The following is a 20,328-nucleotide window of genomic DNA, read 5'->3' on the forward strand; positions in this document are numbered from 1 at the left end:
ACTCAAAAAAGAAAATCCTACAGTTAACCTGAGGCTAAACAAGAAATACAAGAAGAAAACAGCCCGAAGCAGAGAATCCCAGGATTGGTTTAAACAGAAACGGGTTGCAGCAGATCACAAACACTTTAAAAACAAATACGAAAACTAGACAAACATATGATTTCAGCCCTCAGCTAAACCATCCAAAAATAATTCCAGCTTCCAGAGGATTTATTAGCACAGAGAATTCACATACTATATACTTGTGTATTCACCAATTATTTACGTATTAGATACTAGTCATTTGTATGTACACCTGTATATAACAATGCTGACTCACATGTGGTATAACCCTTTCTATTGGAATACAAGATAGGTACATCAAATATCTACAAACCCTAAACTACTTATGTAATATCCATGTAATGTCACAGAAATTTGTATAAAGAAAAGGAGGACTTGTGGAACCTTAGAGACTAACAAATTTATTTGAGCATTTATTAGTCTCTAACTTGCCACAAGTCCTTCTTTTCTTTTTGCAGATAGACTAACACGGCTGCTACTCTGAAACCAGAAATTTGTATGCATATATTGGTGCAATATCTGACTACCTGCTACTTGTGTTCCAAACAGAGCTAAGCAGAAAAAGATTCTCTCATCCCACAAAACTTTTTGAGATTTCAAAGTTTCTCCCTGTTCTGCATCGGGATGAAACTGACTTTTCAAAAATCTCAAAAATCAAAGAGACACTCGCCTCTCTGCCAAGAATAGGCAATAGGCCAGTGGTTAGGTCACTCACCTTAGATGTGGGAGACCCCAGGACTTGAAGCTGGGTTTTATATGTGAATGTTTTGAACACTGGGCTAGTGTGTCAATCTCTTTCTCTGGCCCAATTAATTATTTCATTATTTATATGGAGTGGAACAGCTCCAACATGAAAGACAGGAAGATCCAATTGCCCATTGGTTAGGGTACTAACCTGGAATATGGGAGAGTCAGGTTCAAGTCCCTGCTCCAAATCAGGCAGAGCAGGGTCTAGAACAGGGATCGGCAACCTTTGGCATGCGGCCCATTAGGGAAATCTGCTGGTGGGCTGGGACGGTTTGTTTACCTGCAGCTTCTACAGATTCGGCCGATCGCAGCTCCGACTGGCTGCAGTTCGCAGTTCCAGGCCAATGGGGGCTGCAGGAAGCGGCGTGGGCCACGGGATGTGGATACTGCAGGTAAACAAACAATCCCGGCCCGCTAGCGGATTTCCCTGGCAGGCGACAAGCCAAAGGCTGCCGATCCCTACTTTAGAACCTTGGTCTCCCACATCCCAGAGGAGTGTCCTAACTACTGGGATAATAGCTATTCTGGTCTGTGACTGGCACCCTCTGCCTCTCCCTCTCCCCCTAACATTCCATCCTGGACTTGAGAAACTTGACAGAAGTTTTATCAAAACTAGAACATTCCTACAGAAAGCTTTAGTATTGATGAACTGGAATTTTCCAATAAAAAAACCATTTTGTTGGAAAACTCCTGACCATATCTAGTTCCAGCTGACTTGTACTGACGTCAGCTTTGACTACCTAATACCTGGCTAACAGCTATTAATGATGCCAAGTAACTTTCTGTTTACAACTTTGATCTGCATACCAGAGTATATTTATTTGTATTTCCAATTGTGCATTTTAATTGTGTATCCATATGCAATTATCCCTTTGAAGCCAAATAAATGGTTTGGAAAGACAAAACTGAGTTTATTTTCATTAAATGAGAGGAACTATATGGCAAAGAAAGAAGAAATCATGCAGCAAACATAGCAATCTCAAATAATTCACAATATTTGAGGATGTATTGGGGTTCAGGTACAAAGACCCCCTCCCCACTAAGATTTTTTTCTAGTCACTGCCAGGAAGCAGGAAGAGAAAGAAATAGTAAAAAAAAAAGTTTAGAATTAGACACACAATGGCACTACACATGCGTGTAAGGTTACTCACGCACATTAGTGTTTGCAGGATCAGGGCCTTATAAGTAACTGTGATTTGGATGGCTGTTTCCAAAAGCTGGGGAACAATTGTAAACTGGATATTAGGTCTGGCTCCTGTCTGGTCAAAGACCTCATCACATGATCGGTAAACATGGGCCAGTGGATAAAGAGGTGTATCCTAAATAGCAGACTGAGTACTCTTATTGAGTCAATATTTGCCTGAATTAATGAATTTTATGTAGTTACAAATTAATAATAGAAGAAAATATTCTTACAGTACATGAGAGGACATGTGTATGATACTGGTTCCATGATTCCAAAGCACAAATGTAATTCCAGTTGCTTAACCCTATAACCATGGGGCTAAGTTGCAGCTTGGAGCATTGTGGAGCACTGGGAAAAGTTGGTATGACAGTGCCTTAAAGGAAACCTACAGGGGTTTTGCTATACTGAAAGGAATGCTGGAACCTGCTCTTCCTCCTTGCTGAGCAGCCTCCTGTCCTATCGCTCTGCTGCCATGCTGACATTTGCCCCTTGTTTGGACAGTGCTACCACCACAGCTAGAGTCTCTCTGTTGTGCTTCTCAATGCGAGCAGCCAAATTAGAGCTGCCGCCTGTGTAGGTCAGCAAGGGTGGTAGTGTTTCTTCACCCCTCCATAGGGCCCATGTAGGGCCAGCCATAATATTGTCTAAAGTAAGTAAGCGACTGTTACATTTATACCACCACTACTATGACACTTCCAAAGCATCCTCAGATTGAAGGATCTCAAGCAGCTTCACACACTTGAATTGATTAGATTTAATAATTATATTTAATTAGGATGTATGTCACTTTATGTGTTCAAAACATTATGCACATACAAATTAATCAAACAGGCTGGTCTTGGGCTTGATTTGACCTTCAAACCTTTTGGTTTGTTTGTGTTTTTGCATAATTTATTCTCAGCATACAAATTGGAAACAGGAAGCAAATGCGACAGTGTGCTTGTCCCCCTCAAAGTCACATTGATGGACCTTTCACCACAATATAACCAGTTAATGTTGCTATTACAACTATTCATTTCTATTACAGGGACACCAAGAGGCCACATTCAGGATTAGGCTCCCTTGTGCAGGTGGCTCCTGTTAATTACTTTCTTGCATGTTATTTGGCAAACAAACATCGGAATAGATACAGAAACTTACCAGACGTTTGAAAATTGTGAAATAACTCCCACCTCCTCAGCCCCCCCCAAGACTAACGTTTACTCATGTATTTAGAATTAACTAGTTGATCACTGATTAATTCTCATAGAGCTGGCTAACTCCATAACTAAATTCCTGCTAGTCTTCAACCTATTTTTAGTATTACTGGTTTGCTGGGGAAAAAACCAAAAAACAAAAAAATGAATCCACAGAGCCAAGTTTCCAGCCTACTTTTGAAGGCTTCTTTCCAGAAGTATTGATTTAAATAATCAAATTTTAAGAGACAATGGCTCACACTCCAGTGGTTAAGATGGTCTGAGGCTCTCTGGAAAAGTGTACAATACAGCACACTAGTACAGATATGATTTAATGACTTACTTGTTAATTACAGGAACTGCAGATTGCAAATTGATACTAGATACAAAAGCAAGCACACTGGAAACATCTAATCAGCATATGACAGTACATCTCAGATTTTTAAACCAGGTCAAATGTGACAAAATGGGCCAAAATCTTGAGGTCTGAGAAGGGATAAAAAAGAGTATTGAAGGAATAGAGAATTGTGTACCTCATTCTGCAAATGAAGGAACGCCTTGATCCCATGCACATCCTCATTGAGGACTGCTGACCTTCCTTCTTTACTGTTCCGGTCTTCAAGTCCAAAATTCGCCCTAGAAAAACCAAGGAGAGCAATTCATGATCTTGCTTTTTGTCTGCTAAGAACTGACACAAATTAATTTTACATGGGCCCCAAAATGGCCATCTGATAGGTAAAAAATTCTGGAAATTATTAACACAATGTGAAAATGAACCAGCGATATGGATAAGAATTGCTTCATATAGCATTAAGCAAGACACTCTTCCCCCTAAGTTTTTTCAATGAGAACAGTAGCTTTCACTAATACAGGCTATACAATTTTAATAGAGAGGCTATTTTTTTTAAAATCAACATTTTCTTTTGGTATAGTGTAGCAACAAACCTAGTTAGCGTAAAATAAGATGCAGCTCGGTTGGCATTAATATGAACGGAAAACCTAGAATATAAAAAAGTCTCCCCATAAATACACAATAACTTAGTTTTGTGGGAATAAATTTATTCCCACAAATTAAACCCTGAAATTACTGTCAGATATTTAGATTTAGAGAATAATTTTATTCCCATGGGGAATAGGAATTAATTGAAGACTTGCACATCCTTGAATGGGAGTAAAATCTTTACAAAACACTTTAAAATTGAATATTTTAAAAACAGAACTAAGTAGCAAAGAGAATTCCCTTTTGACTATCAAGGTACACTAAAGGTTTTTGGTGCTGTAGGAATGTTATTCTTACTAACCAAGGGCTGGATTGTGTCTTCACAGCCTTGAGCAAGGGGTGGTACATAAACCACACTAGCCCAGATATACTCCTGGGAGGCATTATTTGGGGACACCCCTCTAAGGCACAATTCCCTCTCAGTTCCTGCGGGGTGCAGGAGAATGGTGGTCATTGGATGCAGGTCTGTGCTACCAGCAAGTTATGACACCATCTCCCCCAGCTCAGCTGTGCTGGCGAATGTGCTAGAGGGATTGGCCAAGGCTCAAACGCTCTCCACAGTCCAGGTATCTTGCAGAGGAATATAAGTGGGGAGAGTCTCTCACTTCTCCATTCTTTCTGCACTGGCCTGTTTTCCAAGCCACAGTCTCGCCCCCCCCCCATTAATAACTAAAGTTTAGAGGGAAAAAATTACTATACAAGAGTCAAGTTGATTCACAGATAAAAGAAACAATACAAGAAAGTGCAGATAATTAATTTTAGATACTATAAAGAACATGTGAATATGAAAACAATTTCCCATCCATTTCATCAGACAAATCAAGTTAAGAAATTTTAGGATTTTTTTGCCTTCATAGCAAAACACTTCCCTGTACACGAAAAAGAGGAGAAAATTTGCTTTCAAGGAAAAAATATTTTTAAACTGAAATAGCCAATATAAATTCCTGCAGTGAAGCTTTTCATAAAAACCAGGAATAAAAATGCTTTTCAAAAAAGTAATAGAAATATTTCTGCTTTTATCACTAAGCAGCATACCAAAAATATATAAGCATCCTCTACGGTACTAGATAGCTACTAACTTTAAAATTGCCCATATGTGTTCCTTTGGCACTGAATGCTTTGACAAAGCATGCTACCTGAAAGTCACAATTTTAAGAGTAGTGTTTCACTTTGTAATGTCTTAAGAAGATGTGTCAGATAATATTTAATGGGCCAGATCATGCCCTGACTTACACCCCATGTAACCTCAGTGACATGCATGGGAAGTGAGTCAGAAAATTATTTTGAGCAATAGATATTATGACACAGCTCTCAAGCAGTTTGTTTCAATTGTCACTCAAATGTTTATTAGCCTTTGCATAGCTGGAACAATGTTTATTATTACAGTTTATGAATAAATATATAATATTAAAATAAAGGGGAAGGGGGGGTTAATACTAATTAAACAGATAAAAGGCCAAATTTCCAGCTGCCCTTCAACTACTTTCCAGCATTGTGCTCATGAATATAGACTCTCTGGGGGCAAGAACTGTCTCCTACAGTACTGGGTCCTCTAGAGACTGCTGTAATACAAATAAAATAATCATCATTATAACGATGTTAGAGCTGCATAGTATGCATGACTGTAAACTGGGCAGATGCCTCCCTACCCAGCCTGCATATATCAATGTATTTGTACACACAAGCAGTGGTGCAGGAACATCTGTGGACACAAGTTTAGAGGCTAGTTTTAAAAACATGAACCATGGAGCCCCCGGTGTACTCTATATTTTGACAGTACTACACACACACAATTAGTACAATTATAAAAGGGAGGTCCTGATTTCTAATGGTGCCAATTAAGATACATGCATCTCAGATTGCCACTGATGTAAACCTAAGACTGTAAAAGAGACTGGAAGATAGAATGATGTGTGTGGCAAAATGTATTTTTCAAGAGCATAGAGGAAATAAAAAACAGGCTTTCAGCCTTTATCCGCACTCCTAATGAGGTCTGGAAAGCCACAAAATCCTGATCTAATGCTGTATCACAATGTCTGTCATGATATTTTATCAGTGTGATGACACAGGACTGCATCAACACAACATCAACAGGTACCAATGCCACATTACAGCCTCATCCCCCTCTCTCTCACCAATCCATTCTTGACTACGTGGACTGCTCCATTCCAACTGCATTGGGTTAAGAAATGAGGGTCCTGGCATTTTTTACATTGTTGGATCCAGTTGCTCGGCACTCCCCACTTCATCTGGCACACACTTATCAGGCAGCTTGGACAGATCACCAGTCACTGTTGGTCCACCTGGGAGCAAGTACCTATCAGAAGTATGAATCTCTTATAGTCACATGTAGGACTCTGAAGATCTGCTCACGGCTCGAGGATGAGTGACACAGACGGACATCTGCTTTATCACCTCCAGAACTACAGTTTGCTACAGCTGCTCATGTGGTGGACTCTGGAGTATGCCAAATTACAATCAAGCACAGAGCAAATAAATCACAGCTGCATGCCATATGAGCAACTAAGCTCTATATTCTGATGATAATTCTTTCATAAGATCATAAAATATTCATCCTTCTGTGTGCTTCTGCATCTGTTACGCTAATACCGTTTCACTGGTGATATATGCTCATTTAAAATCTCTCCACAGGAAACACATGTGCAAAACAAATTTGATTCTGATGCCGGCAACAATATTCTGATTAATAAGAAATTTTTGCAGAATAGTAATACAAATTGCTGTAATATAATACTATACATATTATGTGCATCTTCTCTTTTTTTCTAATATATACCGTAGATCAGTCTTAAGAGAAAAGGTCCAAAACATGTCAACATTACCATCTGAATCACTGATCAGCTTTGGCAGTAAACTGATTATTTTGTGTGTAGTTTATTTTAGTTTTAAACTAAATCCTTCCCCTGCTCCAGATCTAGCAAGCACAGTGCCCACTTCCCAGCCACAACACTGCTCTGAATGACACTTGGGCTTCATCATCATTATGGTATTTGCAGAGCTTAAATTATACTGTAGTTTGCTTTGCAGAGAAAGAATGAATGAAAAATTGAGCAGAATACCGAAAGGTGAACCACAATACAATCCAGACTCTTGATGTCAGCTGCTATTGCTGTTAGATGCTGCCAAAGTCAGTAAGCACGATGAGGGACAGGGTTCAGAAGATTAACTAAGAGCCATGCAAGGATCTCACCACTAATAAGAATGGCAAGTAACCAATCCAAAACAGTGATGATACAGGCCACAGACGCGCCTATACTGTGACAAATTTTCAATTAGGTTCTAAAAATGTTCCCATAATGATCACAGGTGCATCTGTATACAAGTACAAAAACCTGACCCTTGCATGTGCAAATGGATATTTGTGTATGTAGCAGCTCATTTTCCAGTTTGATACTCAAATCCTTTTTTCACAACAGAATATTTGAGATGGACCTACGCCACAAATTCAGACCCAAGTCTGGAGTTTCTCAATGTTCATGGGGTTTCCAAGCTGGGATTTTGGCTCAAGCCTATCTTTATGCAATAGCTGCAGACCTTTCAAAAATTTAGCCCTCTGCGTTTAAACATTGCATACAAAATTTTATAAGCAGATAATCAGACACAGCCTATGCTTTCTTACTTTTTTTCCATTCTTTCTTTGGCGAATTTGATTTCCACTAGAGAGAGAGACAAGGTGGTTGAGGTAATATCTTTTATTAGACCAACTTCTATTTGAGAGAGAGATAAGATTCCCACTAGACAGCTAAACCTAATTTCTAATTCCATAGCAAGCTCCTTTCCTCTGTTTGATTCCTAGCTCCTACAGTGTCTATTCCTACAGGCAGTAATTTAAGGACATAAAAGAATGGTATGGCAGGGTAGACTGTTACAGCTTTACTTCTTCAGGAATCCTCCCTTCAGAGCATCTTTCAAGTCCAGTTTCCTTCCAAATGCCCGTCTTCCCAAAGATAAAATTATCACCATCAGACAACATTATTTTCACAATGACCAACTTAGGGACTGGGGTCTGCTGCATGGCAGTGTAATACCCCTCTTGAGAAACAAAAGACCTCCTCTTCTCTAAGCCTGGAGAGATTTCTTTTGTACAATTGGAAAGGTGCATAATGGGGCTTTCTACCTAACTCAGAAACATCAGGGATAGGCTGATGCAAGAGGCAGAATCTTGGACTTCATAGAACAATGGTCTGATCTGATAGTAAATCTTACATTCCGTTGGACATCATCACTAACAGCAAATATCAAGCTTCACGTAGTAGGCCACAGAGTCTCATTTTTAAAGGACAAAGTTAGCGTTTTTACAATTAATCTCAGCCCTGTTATTTTCTAAATATTCTTTTTTTTCCACTGGAAAGATAAAATAAATGACAAAATTAAAAGTTTGGTTTGGCCAACATAACAAAGACGACTTTGTGCTCCTTGAAAATACTCCACATGCTGCTCAGGGAAGACAAATAGAACACAGGAATACTGCACCAAAAGAATCCTTATGAAAACTCAAAACATCTTTATTGTGGTATAATAAAATGGAGCAAACCAGGATAGGGATGCAGGAAAACAAGAGGAAATGATTAACAATGAAAGCAAACTAATGGTCAAGTGACTGATCCTATCTGATGTGGTTCCAAATATAAGCTGACCGCTGCATTTAAGAGTCACTGGACAAAAGATTATTCTACAGTGATGCAAGTTATTAGAATTTTAATACTTTAAAAAGGTAACAGAGCCAATCTTACAGATTATGTGCATGGAGAGTAGTTTCAAATAAAACTTCTAGTTGCAACCCTACCATGCGAAACAGCAATGGTCAGAAATGAATTATTATTATTATTATTATTATATTTGTATTGCAGTAGCACACTTGGCCCCAATCAAGGAGCAGGGCCCGATTGTGCTAGGCACTGTACAAATGATGCTCCCTGATCCAAAGAGCTTACAATCTAAGTAAATTCTTGAAAGAATTTCAAGAGCACGATACAAAATGAAGTGCACATTACAAAGTTATCTCTATTATTGTAGCTCAATCAAAGAACATGAAAGGTTTGGATGGAGACAACGTGATAGAAGAACTGCTCCTGTTCCACTGAAGTCCATGGGGAGCAGGATCAGACCTGTAACATGACAGTTACTCATTCTTGATTTTGAATAAGTGATCAGTTAAGTTCCAGAAAGCTGAATTTGGCAGCATTGATGAGCAATCAGAACAGAAGATTTTCTTTTAGTTGACTATATGCTAGTATGGAGAAATGTGACACACATCAGAATTTAGATTTCAGCAATTTTAATTTGATTTTTGGTTACTTAATCCAAACTGTATAGAAGATTTCTGATATACACCAGTTAAGTTTATTTCTTCATTGACGTATCTCATTGCCAGTTTACTTTTCAATTGTCATTCTTTCCACACTCACCGACTGGTATTAAATATTAAAGGCCATATCTCAGCTAGTGTAAATTGGGATAACTCCACTGAAATCAACAGAGCTGTGATGATTTACACCAGTGGATCATATGGCCTGAAATGCATAAATACAATGTTTCAAATGGGTAGATCAAATGGTCTAAATCTGATTGATTCAGCTACAGCTGAATCAACCATCGGATATTAAGAAGCTAATTCTGACTTATCATCATCGTTTTACTACATTAATACAAAAATCAAAAGGAAAAAAAATTGGTGTTTACATATTACGCTCTTAAAATCATTCGTAAAGACCACCACACAGTTAAGGCAGCTCGGCCAAGGCTTTAAGCTATATTAAGTTACTACAACAGGATATATTTACATTTTCCCCATGGATCCTCGGTGTTTCCAAATTGGTTTAAGAGTAATATATTCCTAACCTAAGTGGGAAGACAAACACAATACTCCGTGACTCTCCTTCCTCCCTGAAACATATACATGGCCATAAGCACATGAAACAGGATGGTCCTTTAGAAAATATCACCTTCACATCAGTTGTGCTCCTGAAATTAGTATGTTATTTAATATTTGTAGGCAGGTAATGTTCACCATGTGCTAGGTACTGTCTGCACACATGCAGGAGGACACAGGCTCTACCCTTGCTTACACTCTAAGGCCCCAATCCTGCAGGTGACAGTGCACAGGCTGACTGCTGACTCACAACGAGCTCCAGAGACTGAAATGGGGTTTGCTGTGGATGCAGCACAGAGTCTGCATGCTGCCAATTGCAGGATAGGGCCCTAGGAAGACCAACAAGCAAGCAAGCTCTTAAATATCTGAATATGAAAGTTATCATATATCAGCAGTACACATTGTTATATTATAATGTTAAAAATACAATAACTTAGTAAAATAAATCCAAGAAAAATGTTCATCTCTGGTTCTCATTGAGATGAAGAGAGACTTATAACACTGTACAATTAAGAAGAGCAACAGCATTTTTACTCCAGGCTACGCATTCAAAGATTGGGGTGAGTTTTAGAGTTTTAGCCCAAAGTTTTACAAAGCCACAGAATTGTCTGTATTGTACACAAATACCAATGTCATGGCATAGATCTTTCAGGCAGAACCTTGTTACTCTTCTGTTCATTATACCACTACCCCTTTATGCTCCCTCTTGAGCTGGTGTCCCCTTTTCTCTCTTTTACCTGTGACAAAACTACATGAATTCTTGATTATGTTTAAAATACATGGGCAGGGGGGGCATGAAAAACACATTCAACACACACTGGAATATGACAAGCTGAAGGGATAAAGAGAATTTGCTAACCTTTTATGCTTGACTTCCTCACTGCAAACCTCTGCCACACACAACTTCTGCAAGATAATAGTGGCATTCTTTGAAATATCCACTTTCCATTGATTCAGACATACCATGCACATGATGTAGAGCTGCTAGTATTCTGTGCATCACGTAATTAACATATCATGCAGAACAGATGGGCTTGATGGCTTTTGCATATTTAAATATTTTGTATATTATTTCTAGGAAACATTCACATTTTAAATTCAGAGAAAAAAAGAGGTTCTGGGTAGTACAATAGGTGCCGGTTCAAATTCTAGCTTAGATTATGAGTAAAATGAGTTTGATGGGACAGCCTCATCGCATGCTTGTATTTGGCACCATAACCAGCATGAATACAATCCCTGATTCAGAAAAGACCAGAAATTGAACAGTGAAGGTGGTGAGGTGAGAGAGGGATGGGTTGATTTGGGTCAGCCCTGAAGTGTACTGGCAGAGGGGGAAGGGTGGTAGAACTTGACTGGCGTAATGCCTGACTCCTGCCAATGCTATTAGTTTCTTATTTTCCCGAGAATTAAATGAGTACACAAATGAAAAAAGACGATGAAAAATTATAGCTAGTGAAAAGTGTTAGATGCAAGGACCATAGCATTGTGTGTTTAACATAAAAATGCTCATCCCAATAAATACAAATGCAAAATGAATCAACTTTCTTCAGATTGTAACAAATCTGTGACCATGTATGACTGCACAGTTGTCAAAGTACTGCAAGCCATGACAACTCAGAACCACATGGGGGGAGCACAGATATAGCTCAGATCCTTCTGCTTCAAAATCAGAGGTTCCTACTACATAAGTGAGAATCTTCTTCAGCTGTGAGCAGTATAGGGCCTATGAAACAGTTTAACAGTTCTAGTTCTGTCCAGCAGAGAGCAGTAACAGCACACAGAACATTACAAAATCATAACTTCTCATTACACAGTAAGTTTCTATGACTATAGATAATAGTTCCCAATAGACTAACTCTCTGTACACAAATAGCACAAGTAAGAAATATACATGCTCATTACTTGATATATAAAGAATACAGGCTGTACTGTTGATTTATTTTTCTTCACAACTATAGATATGATATCTTAATGAATGAGTGGAGCAACTATAACCTGTTAGCTCCAAATAAGTGAAAAGAAAGCTCATCTTATCAAACATCCACACTATTAAATATGCTATTTAGAATGAGCATATATTCTATACCAGTGGTTTTCAAACTGTGGGTCGTGACCCAGCACTCAGTCGTGGAATGTAAGGCACTGGGTCACAGCTGCTCTGGTCAACACCGCCGACCGGGCCGTTAAAAGTCCCATCATCGGTGCTGCCCGGCTAAGGCAGGCTAGTCCCTACTTGTTCCAACACTGCACCGTGTCCTAGAAGGGGCCAGCAGCAGGTCTGGCTCCTGGCGGGAGAGGGGGGGGCCCACGGAAGAGCTGCCTCTGCACCCCAGTTGTGCCACTGATCTAGAGCTGCCGGAGGTAAGCCTGCACCCCAACCCTCTGCCCCAGCCCCGAGCCCTCCCTCAAACCCAGAGCCCTTCCTGCACCCCAAACCCCTCATCCCTGGTCCCACCCCAGAGCCCTGACCCCCTCCTGCACCCCAACCCCCTGCCCCAGCCCTGAGCCCCCTCCCACACTCCAAACCCCTCATTCCTGGCCTCACCCTAAGCCCTCACCCCTGCACCCCAACCCTCTGCCCCAGCCCTGAGCCCCTCTCACACCCCAAATCCCTCTGTCCCAGCTCCGTTGGTTCACGGGCATCAACAATTTTCTTTAACTGGGTCGCCAGAGAAAAAAATTGGAAAACCACTGTTCTATACTGCACATTTTTCCCCTGTACTAATTAAAAATTCCTCAACTATCTATCACTTCATGATGGACAATGTAAAGGCAAGCCAGCAAAAGCTGGCTTTCTTCACTGGCTCAGTTCTCAGTGGAATTATTTTAAGCTCTGTATTGGTGTTCATGTTTACCGCATTTAACTGTGACAGATGTTGTATAAGAATTAATGTCATGCTATGATATTCTTACAATCGAATGAAGTGTGGATTCATATCAACACCAATTAAAAGCAAAAAAAAATAAAAAAGTAATATGATTGAAATGTAGTGGTTTTTGTAAATTTTTCTTTCTTCTATTGGCAAGAGGAAGAACTGAGCTGTGGTAAGGGAATTGTAAGGATTTTTTTAAGTGAAATAAAACAGCCCATATTGCAGATGTTTTCCTCATTTAACTTCTTACAAAGCTCATAAGGCCAAAAGGTCTCCATTATGTCTGCCCTCATATTTGACTAATCAGTCTGCATCACGTAATTCTCCACAGTGTAGGGCAAACGTGCATCATCACAATGAAATTAAAAAGGAAACTATGTGGGCTTTTTGAGTGTGCAACTGCGTTATTTTTATAAGGCTAGTTTTATTTATCACATGTGTGCTTTGCTGCAGATAAAGCCTGTCAAAACTGAAAAGACAACAAGTAAATGATTCAGATCACATATTTAAAGCTAATTAGGTTACAAAATAACAAAAAGGAGAATAAAGATCTTTTAAGGGCAATTCTGCATTCATGTATATTCAAAACTCCCACTTATGTAATGATCATATTATTTATGTAGGAAGAACAAAAGCTACGCTGAGCAGTATATTGGTGTGACCTTGAACAAGTCATTTAAACTCTCCAAGGCTCAGTCCCCCATTTGTAAAAATGGAATAGTAATCCTTCCTTTTCCTTCTCTTTGTCTGTCGTGGCTATTTAACCTATAAATTCTTTGGATCATGAACTGTAAATTACTAAAGGCTTGTACAGTGCTTAGGAAAAGATCTCCTGATCTCAGTAGATATCTCTAGATCAGTGGTGGGCAACCTGTGGCCCACCAGGGTAATCTGCTGGCGGGCCGCAAGACAGTCTGTTTACATAGACCGTCTGCAGGCATGGCCGCCCGCAGCTCCCAGTGGCTGTGGTTCGCCATTCCTGGCCAATGGGAGCTGCGGGAAGCAGCATGGGTCGCAGGGACATGCTGGCCGCAGCGTCCCACAGCTCCCGTTGGCTGGGAACAGCAAACTGCAGCCATTGGGAGCTGTGGGAGGCCATGCCAATGTAAACAAACTGTCTTGCGGCCCGCCAGCAGATTACCCTGATGGGCCGCGTGCGGCCTGCAGTTTTCCAACCACTGCTCTAGGTGCTACCACAATACAAATAAATAATAATCGGGGTTAATAATTCCATCTCCCCTATACAAAATGTGGTGGGCAGTTGTACTGTGTGTTCTGTTACAGCTTCCAGATGAATTGCAAGGAAAGTCCAAGTAGGAGAAAATTACAACTGCCCAGCCTCTAGGTGAGCAAGGTATGAATGACTGTAGGTCCACATTAGAGAGAAGGCAGACTTTCCAGAGCTGGAGATGGAACCCAAAACCCAGAGATGGAAACAGCTACTCCAAAATGCTTTCTCAACATGGAATTCCATGCTGGGAGAACACTCCGAAGTAACTTTATAAAAATACTGTAACTCACAGATTAAAACCTAAACCAAAGAACAAGATGTGAACCACATTCACTTTTATGAACTGCATGGGCAAGCCTACACCATCAAAATAAAATAAATAATAATAGTTTAATATGAATGCTACCAACCTCCATTAAAATTATCTGCCTGCTTAAAGGTCTCTTGAGAAATACTGCTGCTAAATGAGCTCCAGTTTCCTGATGCTGCTCTTATTAGGTCATCAAGATCATGTCACAAGTAATTTCCCTGGCTACCGGGTTTTCACAGGTTTTAATTCTATTAAATAAAATAAAGTGTAATCTGGTACCAGAATTTATCTGTGGTTTCTCTGTCAACATGAGCCAAGTTTAGATTTAACAGACTCTAATGATTTCCAAACTAATTGCTGGGAGACACCAAGCCACAATGAGGGAGTGACCACGGTAGGAGGTTCTACTGGACAGTGGCATTCATTTTCCATCAAAAAAATTCAGAACAAGCTAAGTTTGACAGAGCACACTGTAGAATAGGATGGTGAGAGGAGAATCTGCCATGAATGCTCACTGTTCTTTTAGCTCTGCCTTTGGCGCTAAGAAGTAATTAGTAGTAATGGAGAGTTTCCACAATGATACGCTACACTGGCTCCATGTACAGAATTCCCTTTAAAGTGCATGCAAAGCAACTGTAGCACCAGGCGATGCAGCATCAGACCCATAAAGGATGTTATTTCTGTTTCCATTTAATAAACGTAAACGTCAGTTTGCCCTTTCTGTTGCAAATCTCTTTCTAAAATGCCTCTGCATTACTGAAGTGTTATTACTCCCACTTTATCTGAAGGTTGATCTTACATGTAGTGAAAGATTAGACAGCTATAGTCAACTTTTCAGATGTGAAGTCTGTGGCAAATTTAATTGGACAATTAAGATAAAATATTTTGATTCTACTCTCACTTACACTGTAACTCAACTGATGTCAGTGGAATTAAAACAGTGCAAGAGGAGAATCAGGCTCTATTTTTTATGTTATTCTTTCCTCATGAAACAGATTTTAAAATTTAAAAAAAAGCTTCTAAACTAATCCATAGAAAGTGTAAGGTCACAGTGTCTCCCCCTCAGTCTTACTATCTGCCATTTGTTGTCATGAGTGTAATGCTTCTAGCATGTGTTTCATTATTGTGAGAGTAGTCTCACTCTGTGCATTACAAGAGAACTTAGCGGGTAGAATTTAGAAAGGGACTCCATTTCTTATGCAGCTTCTATTGAGCTTAGTTTGAAATAATCTCCCTTAATTAAAACACTGCTTGTTTTTCCTCGTCTGCCTACAGAGAGTTTTTATACTTCACATAGCATCATAGAAAGGTGGGGCTGGAAGGGATCTCGAGAGGTCATCTAATCTAGCCCCTTGAGCTGAGGCAGGACCAAGTACAGCTAAACCATCCCTGGCAGGTGTTTGTCTAACTTGTTCTTAAAAACCCACCAATCACAGGGATTCTACAACCTCCCTTCAAAGCCTATTCCAGAGCTTAACTACCCTTATAAGTAGAAAGTGTTTCCTAAAATCTAACCTCAGTCTCCCTTGAAGCAGAGTAAGCTGATTACTTCTTATTCTCCATGTCCACTGATGGTAGGACAACGGATAACGTCCTCTTTATAAAAGCCCTTAACATAGTTGAAGACTTATCACTTCCCCACTCAGACTTCTTTATTCAAGACTAAACATGCCTAATTCTTTCAACCCTTCCTCCTAGGTCAGGTTTTCTAAACATTTTATCTTTTTTTTTTTTGGCTCTCCTCTGGATGCTCTCTAATTTGTCCACACATTTCTTAAAGTGTGGCATGCAAAACTGGACACAGTACTCCAGATGAGGCCTCACCAATGCCAAATAGAGCAGTTATATATGATATGCCTGTTAATACACTCCAAAATGATATTAGCCTTTTTCAAAACTGCATCGCATTATTGGCTCATATTCAATTTGTGATCCACTATAACCCCATTAGATACAACTTCCCAGTTTGACAGCAGATCATTGATAACTACTCTCTGGGTACAGTTTTTCAACCAGTGGTGCACCCACCTTATAGTAATTTCATCTAGACCTACTTTCCCTAGTTTGCCTATGAGGATGCCACATGGAAATGTGTAAAAAGCCTTACTTAAATCAAGATATATCATGTCTACAGCTCACTCACCCCCATCCACTAGGCTAGTAACCCTGTTGAAGAAAGAATAAGGTTGGTTTTGCATGATTTGCCCTTGATAAATCCATGTTGGCTACTATTTATCACACTATTATCCAATGGGAACAAAGGAAAATATATAGATCTCAGAAGCCAGACATTGGGCAACACTGACTTGGCTTACCTGCCTGTGAAGGCACATGAGGGTGACTAAGAACTCTCCCCAACATGTGCCCCTGTGCAGGATCCCATGTAGGAGTTAATGGGCGTTATGTGCCTGCTATTTCAAGACTCCAAGCAGGTACTTGTGGGAGTTTAGGGGAAAGGAAGGGAGTGGATGGAGCCTTGCCTCTGCTACCCCAGCACACCGGCCAGTGGGGAGGTAGGTGGTGGCAGGGACCAGCAGCAAATAACTACTCCTCTGGAACAAGAGGAGACTAGGGATGGAAAAGTGCCATACTGAGGCACCATTCCTTCGTGGGGCTGCTCCTGGGTCAGTGCACCAACGAGCCACCCCACACACTGAGCTTGTAGCATAATCAACATTGAGTAGGTAGCAAATGGAAGTTAGTTTGAGAGAAAATTCCCCATTCCACAGGAAAGATCTGGAGTTCAACGTTCCACTTTCCCAATATCTGTGGAACACCCCCGGAGAGCAGTGAGCATACAGGGATTACAGAGGATTGAAGGTGAGTTCTGCCATAAGGAGCTGAGAGGAGAACTTTGACTGCTTTATCTGCAATGTGTTAATGAAAAGTGAACTCAAATAGACATTTCTATTAAGTATTCATGAAACATTAGAAGTTTATAAAAAGGAGGAAAAAGATTGCTGAACTGTATATATTTCATCATGCCATGAACACAGTAAAGCAAAACAAAGCAGTCTGAGTAAATATTTAACAGCAAAAGCTGAAATTGATCCTTTTAAACATCTGTGATAACAGACAAATAGATTGCAGTTTCCAAGTGGGAAATTTGCTGTGAATGTTATTAAGAAATAACAAACAAACAATCACATGATCCTTATGTTCACTTTTACAAGAATACCTTCAACACCTTCTGAAAAATTATATTAAATGAATTTGCTGGATACCTCGAATTATTTAACTGCAATGCGGCTCTCTCTGAGGACTCAGTTAAAGCTACTTCATCTAGCTACCTTTACATCCAAATGTCAGAATTAGCAAACTGATTTTGAAAATGCAACTGATCATCATCATTTTCTCTTTCAGACTTGTAGCCCAATTGTGATATGATCTTGAACTGAAACCCATAGCAATGGGGATGACCACTACATTTGTGTAGGAGTTATTTAATGAACAGATTTATCCACAGCTAATTTGTTCCAACACTTGGAATTTTATTTTTCCAGCAACAGCCCCAGAGACCAGAGCAACACAAAATTCTCTTCAAACAAATTAATGAGATCAAACAGTTCCTTGTTCCATACATTTAAATTACAATCATTTGAAAAGTCAATTATTGTGGGGTCTCTTTTCTCTTGGAGACCAGACTAGCTTCTTCTACATGGCAGTGATCACATAGAACGTCCTCTTAGGTTACAAGGATATTAGAAATTTTTCCTTTTTCAGACCTTTAAGTCTTCTTTCCTATACACCCAACACACAAAGCCAAATTCTATCCTCAGTTTCATCTCTGCAAGTTCACGGAGGTCAGTGAGGCTACATGGCAGTAACTGAAGGCACAATTTGGTTTACAGTGTGCGTGTTAGGCAGGATGTATGGACAACTTACAGTTTAAGGCACAGAATATTCAAAAGCTTTCTTGTCCTACTTGTTGCATCCTAGTCTGATCATAAAATTTGAGGCAGGTCTCACCTGTTAACTCTGCTGCTTGGACACCTGGGACAGCAGGCTGCTCTAGCTGAATCAATGAATCAACAGCACCTGAAAATATTTAGATTTGAGCTTCATTTTTCTAACGGTTTCTGAAGGGATATCTAAGAGCACAGACTTCTTCTTTTATGCTCTTGCCTAACCATACACATAATCTGCTGTTCTCATTCATCTGCTTGAGATCACCATGGAAAGTGACAATGCCTCATTTCTCTAGCCTAAACTTGAAAGCCTACCACTGAGCATAGTGAATCTGGAAGGCACTAACTCAGATACCTGAAACTAACCAAAGATGCAAATTCAAAGTCTATCTGCACCATAGCAACTTTCATGCTACAAGAACAAATAGTTCACAAAGCCGTAGGCAACTTTTTCACTGGAACAGCAGCAATGGCAACTGGCGGGTGTGAATGGAAATTGTTGCTTTTAACATTCCTTTACTTATACAATATGCCACAAGGATTATAAAACCCACAAGTCTGCTGAAAAAAGGTATCACATGCTGATTTGGTAGTGTTGCTAGAATGAGCCAAATCTCCCACAGATTTCACACTTATAAATAGGATAGAATGTCTTGCCAGGATTGGACACTTCTATAGCAAAACCAGGCTGAAAAATGAATCCTCAGGGTTCACAGTAATCACTTTTGTAATTACCCTCAGAGAATGTGGCGACTGTGCATTCCAACACAGTCCACATCCTGACCAAGAGGGGACGGCTTAGTGTGTCAACGTCTGCTCTTAAATATCTCAGTTCCCTGGAATCACAGGCTGGAATCCTGGCATGGCTGGCTCATCCCTTCATCTTTCCAAAGAAGATAAACTGAGTACCTACAAGCTTAGGGGTGTTTTGAATGAGAATTTAAGAGTTGAGGTTCTGACTGCTCTGCTTGGACATGAAAGATTTCATGACACTTTTCATAAGGGGAATGTTTTTCTTTATGTAAGTTTCCCCTCCTCCTCCTTTTGGGTAACATGCAATTAACTGTTTAGCTGCCAGCATCCACTGCAGAGGTGGCTGCAGTTCACTGGCATTGTATAACAATAGTTTATGAAGAATGATGGCTTTACTTCCGAGTAAAGAGCATTATGTAAATGTAAAATACTGCAACTTCCAATTCACGATTAGTTACTGACAAAGTCTAGCTCTCCCTATCTGCCCACTGGCCAATACTGTTATTAGGTCAGGCCAGCCACCTTGTGATAAGGATCTATGATCCAAGTAGAGAGATCTGGATTTGATTCAACTCTCCATCACTTCCCAGGCTGCAAAGCCTGGGAACCTTTCAAAGGTACACGGAGCCTCGGAGTTTCACAGTATACATAAAACAGTTCACAGGATCGAAAAAGGAAATAAACCATTGTCCCTAGAAACAAGATTACACACTGCCAGCATTATACCACCTCTCTGGTACGGAACCAGCCCTGATAAACATGTACTCCACGGTACCAAATGCTACAGAAGAGATTCCCAAAGCAGCTTCAATACCGCTTTTGATTTAGCTGATTGTCTTACAATCTCTACAATAGCATGTTTATCTGAACAGAACAGAACAGAACTTGGTTCCTTTAAGGCGTTTCCCTAACATCAATGTGACACTTAAAAGCAGAAGGAAATCTAGAAAAGCTTTATCTTTGGCCACACCAGATAAAACCCATAAGGGAGTCCATCTCTGGAGCCACTTCTAATTCCCATAACATTCAAAGAAGACATTCAAGGGCACCCACCGTGTTGTACTTTCTAGTAGAAAACTTTTAGCTTCCTCTGAATTTCAGGCATTGGAGTTTCTTTTTAGCAGGCGAGTTTGTATTGCCAAAGAATCTGAGCCAATTCTAAACTATCACCGGACCAAGAGAAGATCCC

The 20,328-nt window shown here is 40.0% G+C and overlaps 1 protein-coding gene across 4 annotated transcripts in view; it reads right to left on the bottom strand.

Annotated features, from left to right (window-relative positions):
* The window catches only part of ARNT2 (aryl hydrocarbon receptor nuclear translocator 2), a 137,247-nt gene that overhangs the window by 58,779 nt on the left and 58,140 nt on the right, over positions 1 to 20,328 (bottom strand). For all 4 annotated transcript variants that reach the window (XM_038420184.2, XM_043493641.1, XM_043493643.1 and 1 more), the window contains exon 6: positions 3,705 to 3,807. In XM_038420184.2, coding sequence (XP_038276112.1) covers positions 3,705 to 3,807 — 103 coding nt within the window. The remainder of the gene's footprint in view (positions 1 to 3,704; positions 3,808 to 20,328) is intronic.

Source organism: Dermochelys coriacea, chromosome 10 (genome assembly GCF_009764565.3).
Source record: "Dermochelys coriacea isolate rDerCor1 chromosome 10, rDerCor1.pri.v4, whole genome shotgun sequence".
Taxonomy (NCBI): Eukaryota; Metazoa; Chordata; order Testudines; family Dermochelyidae; genus Dermochelys; species Dermochelys coriacea.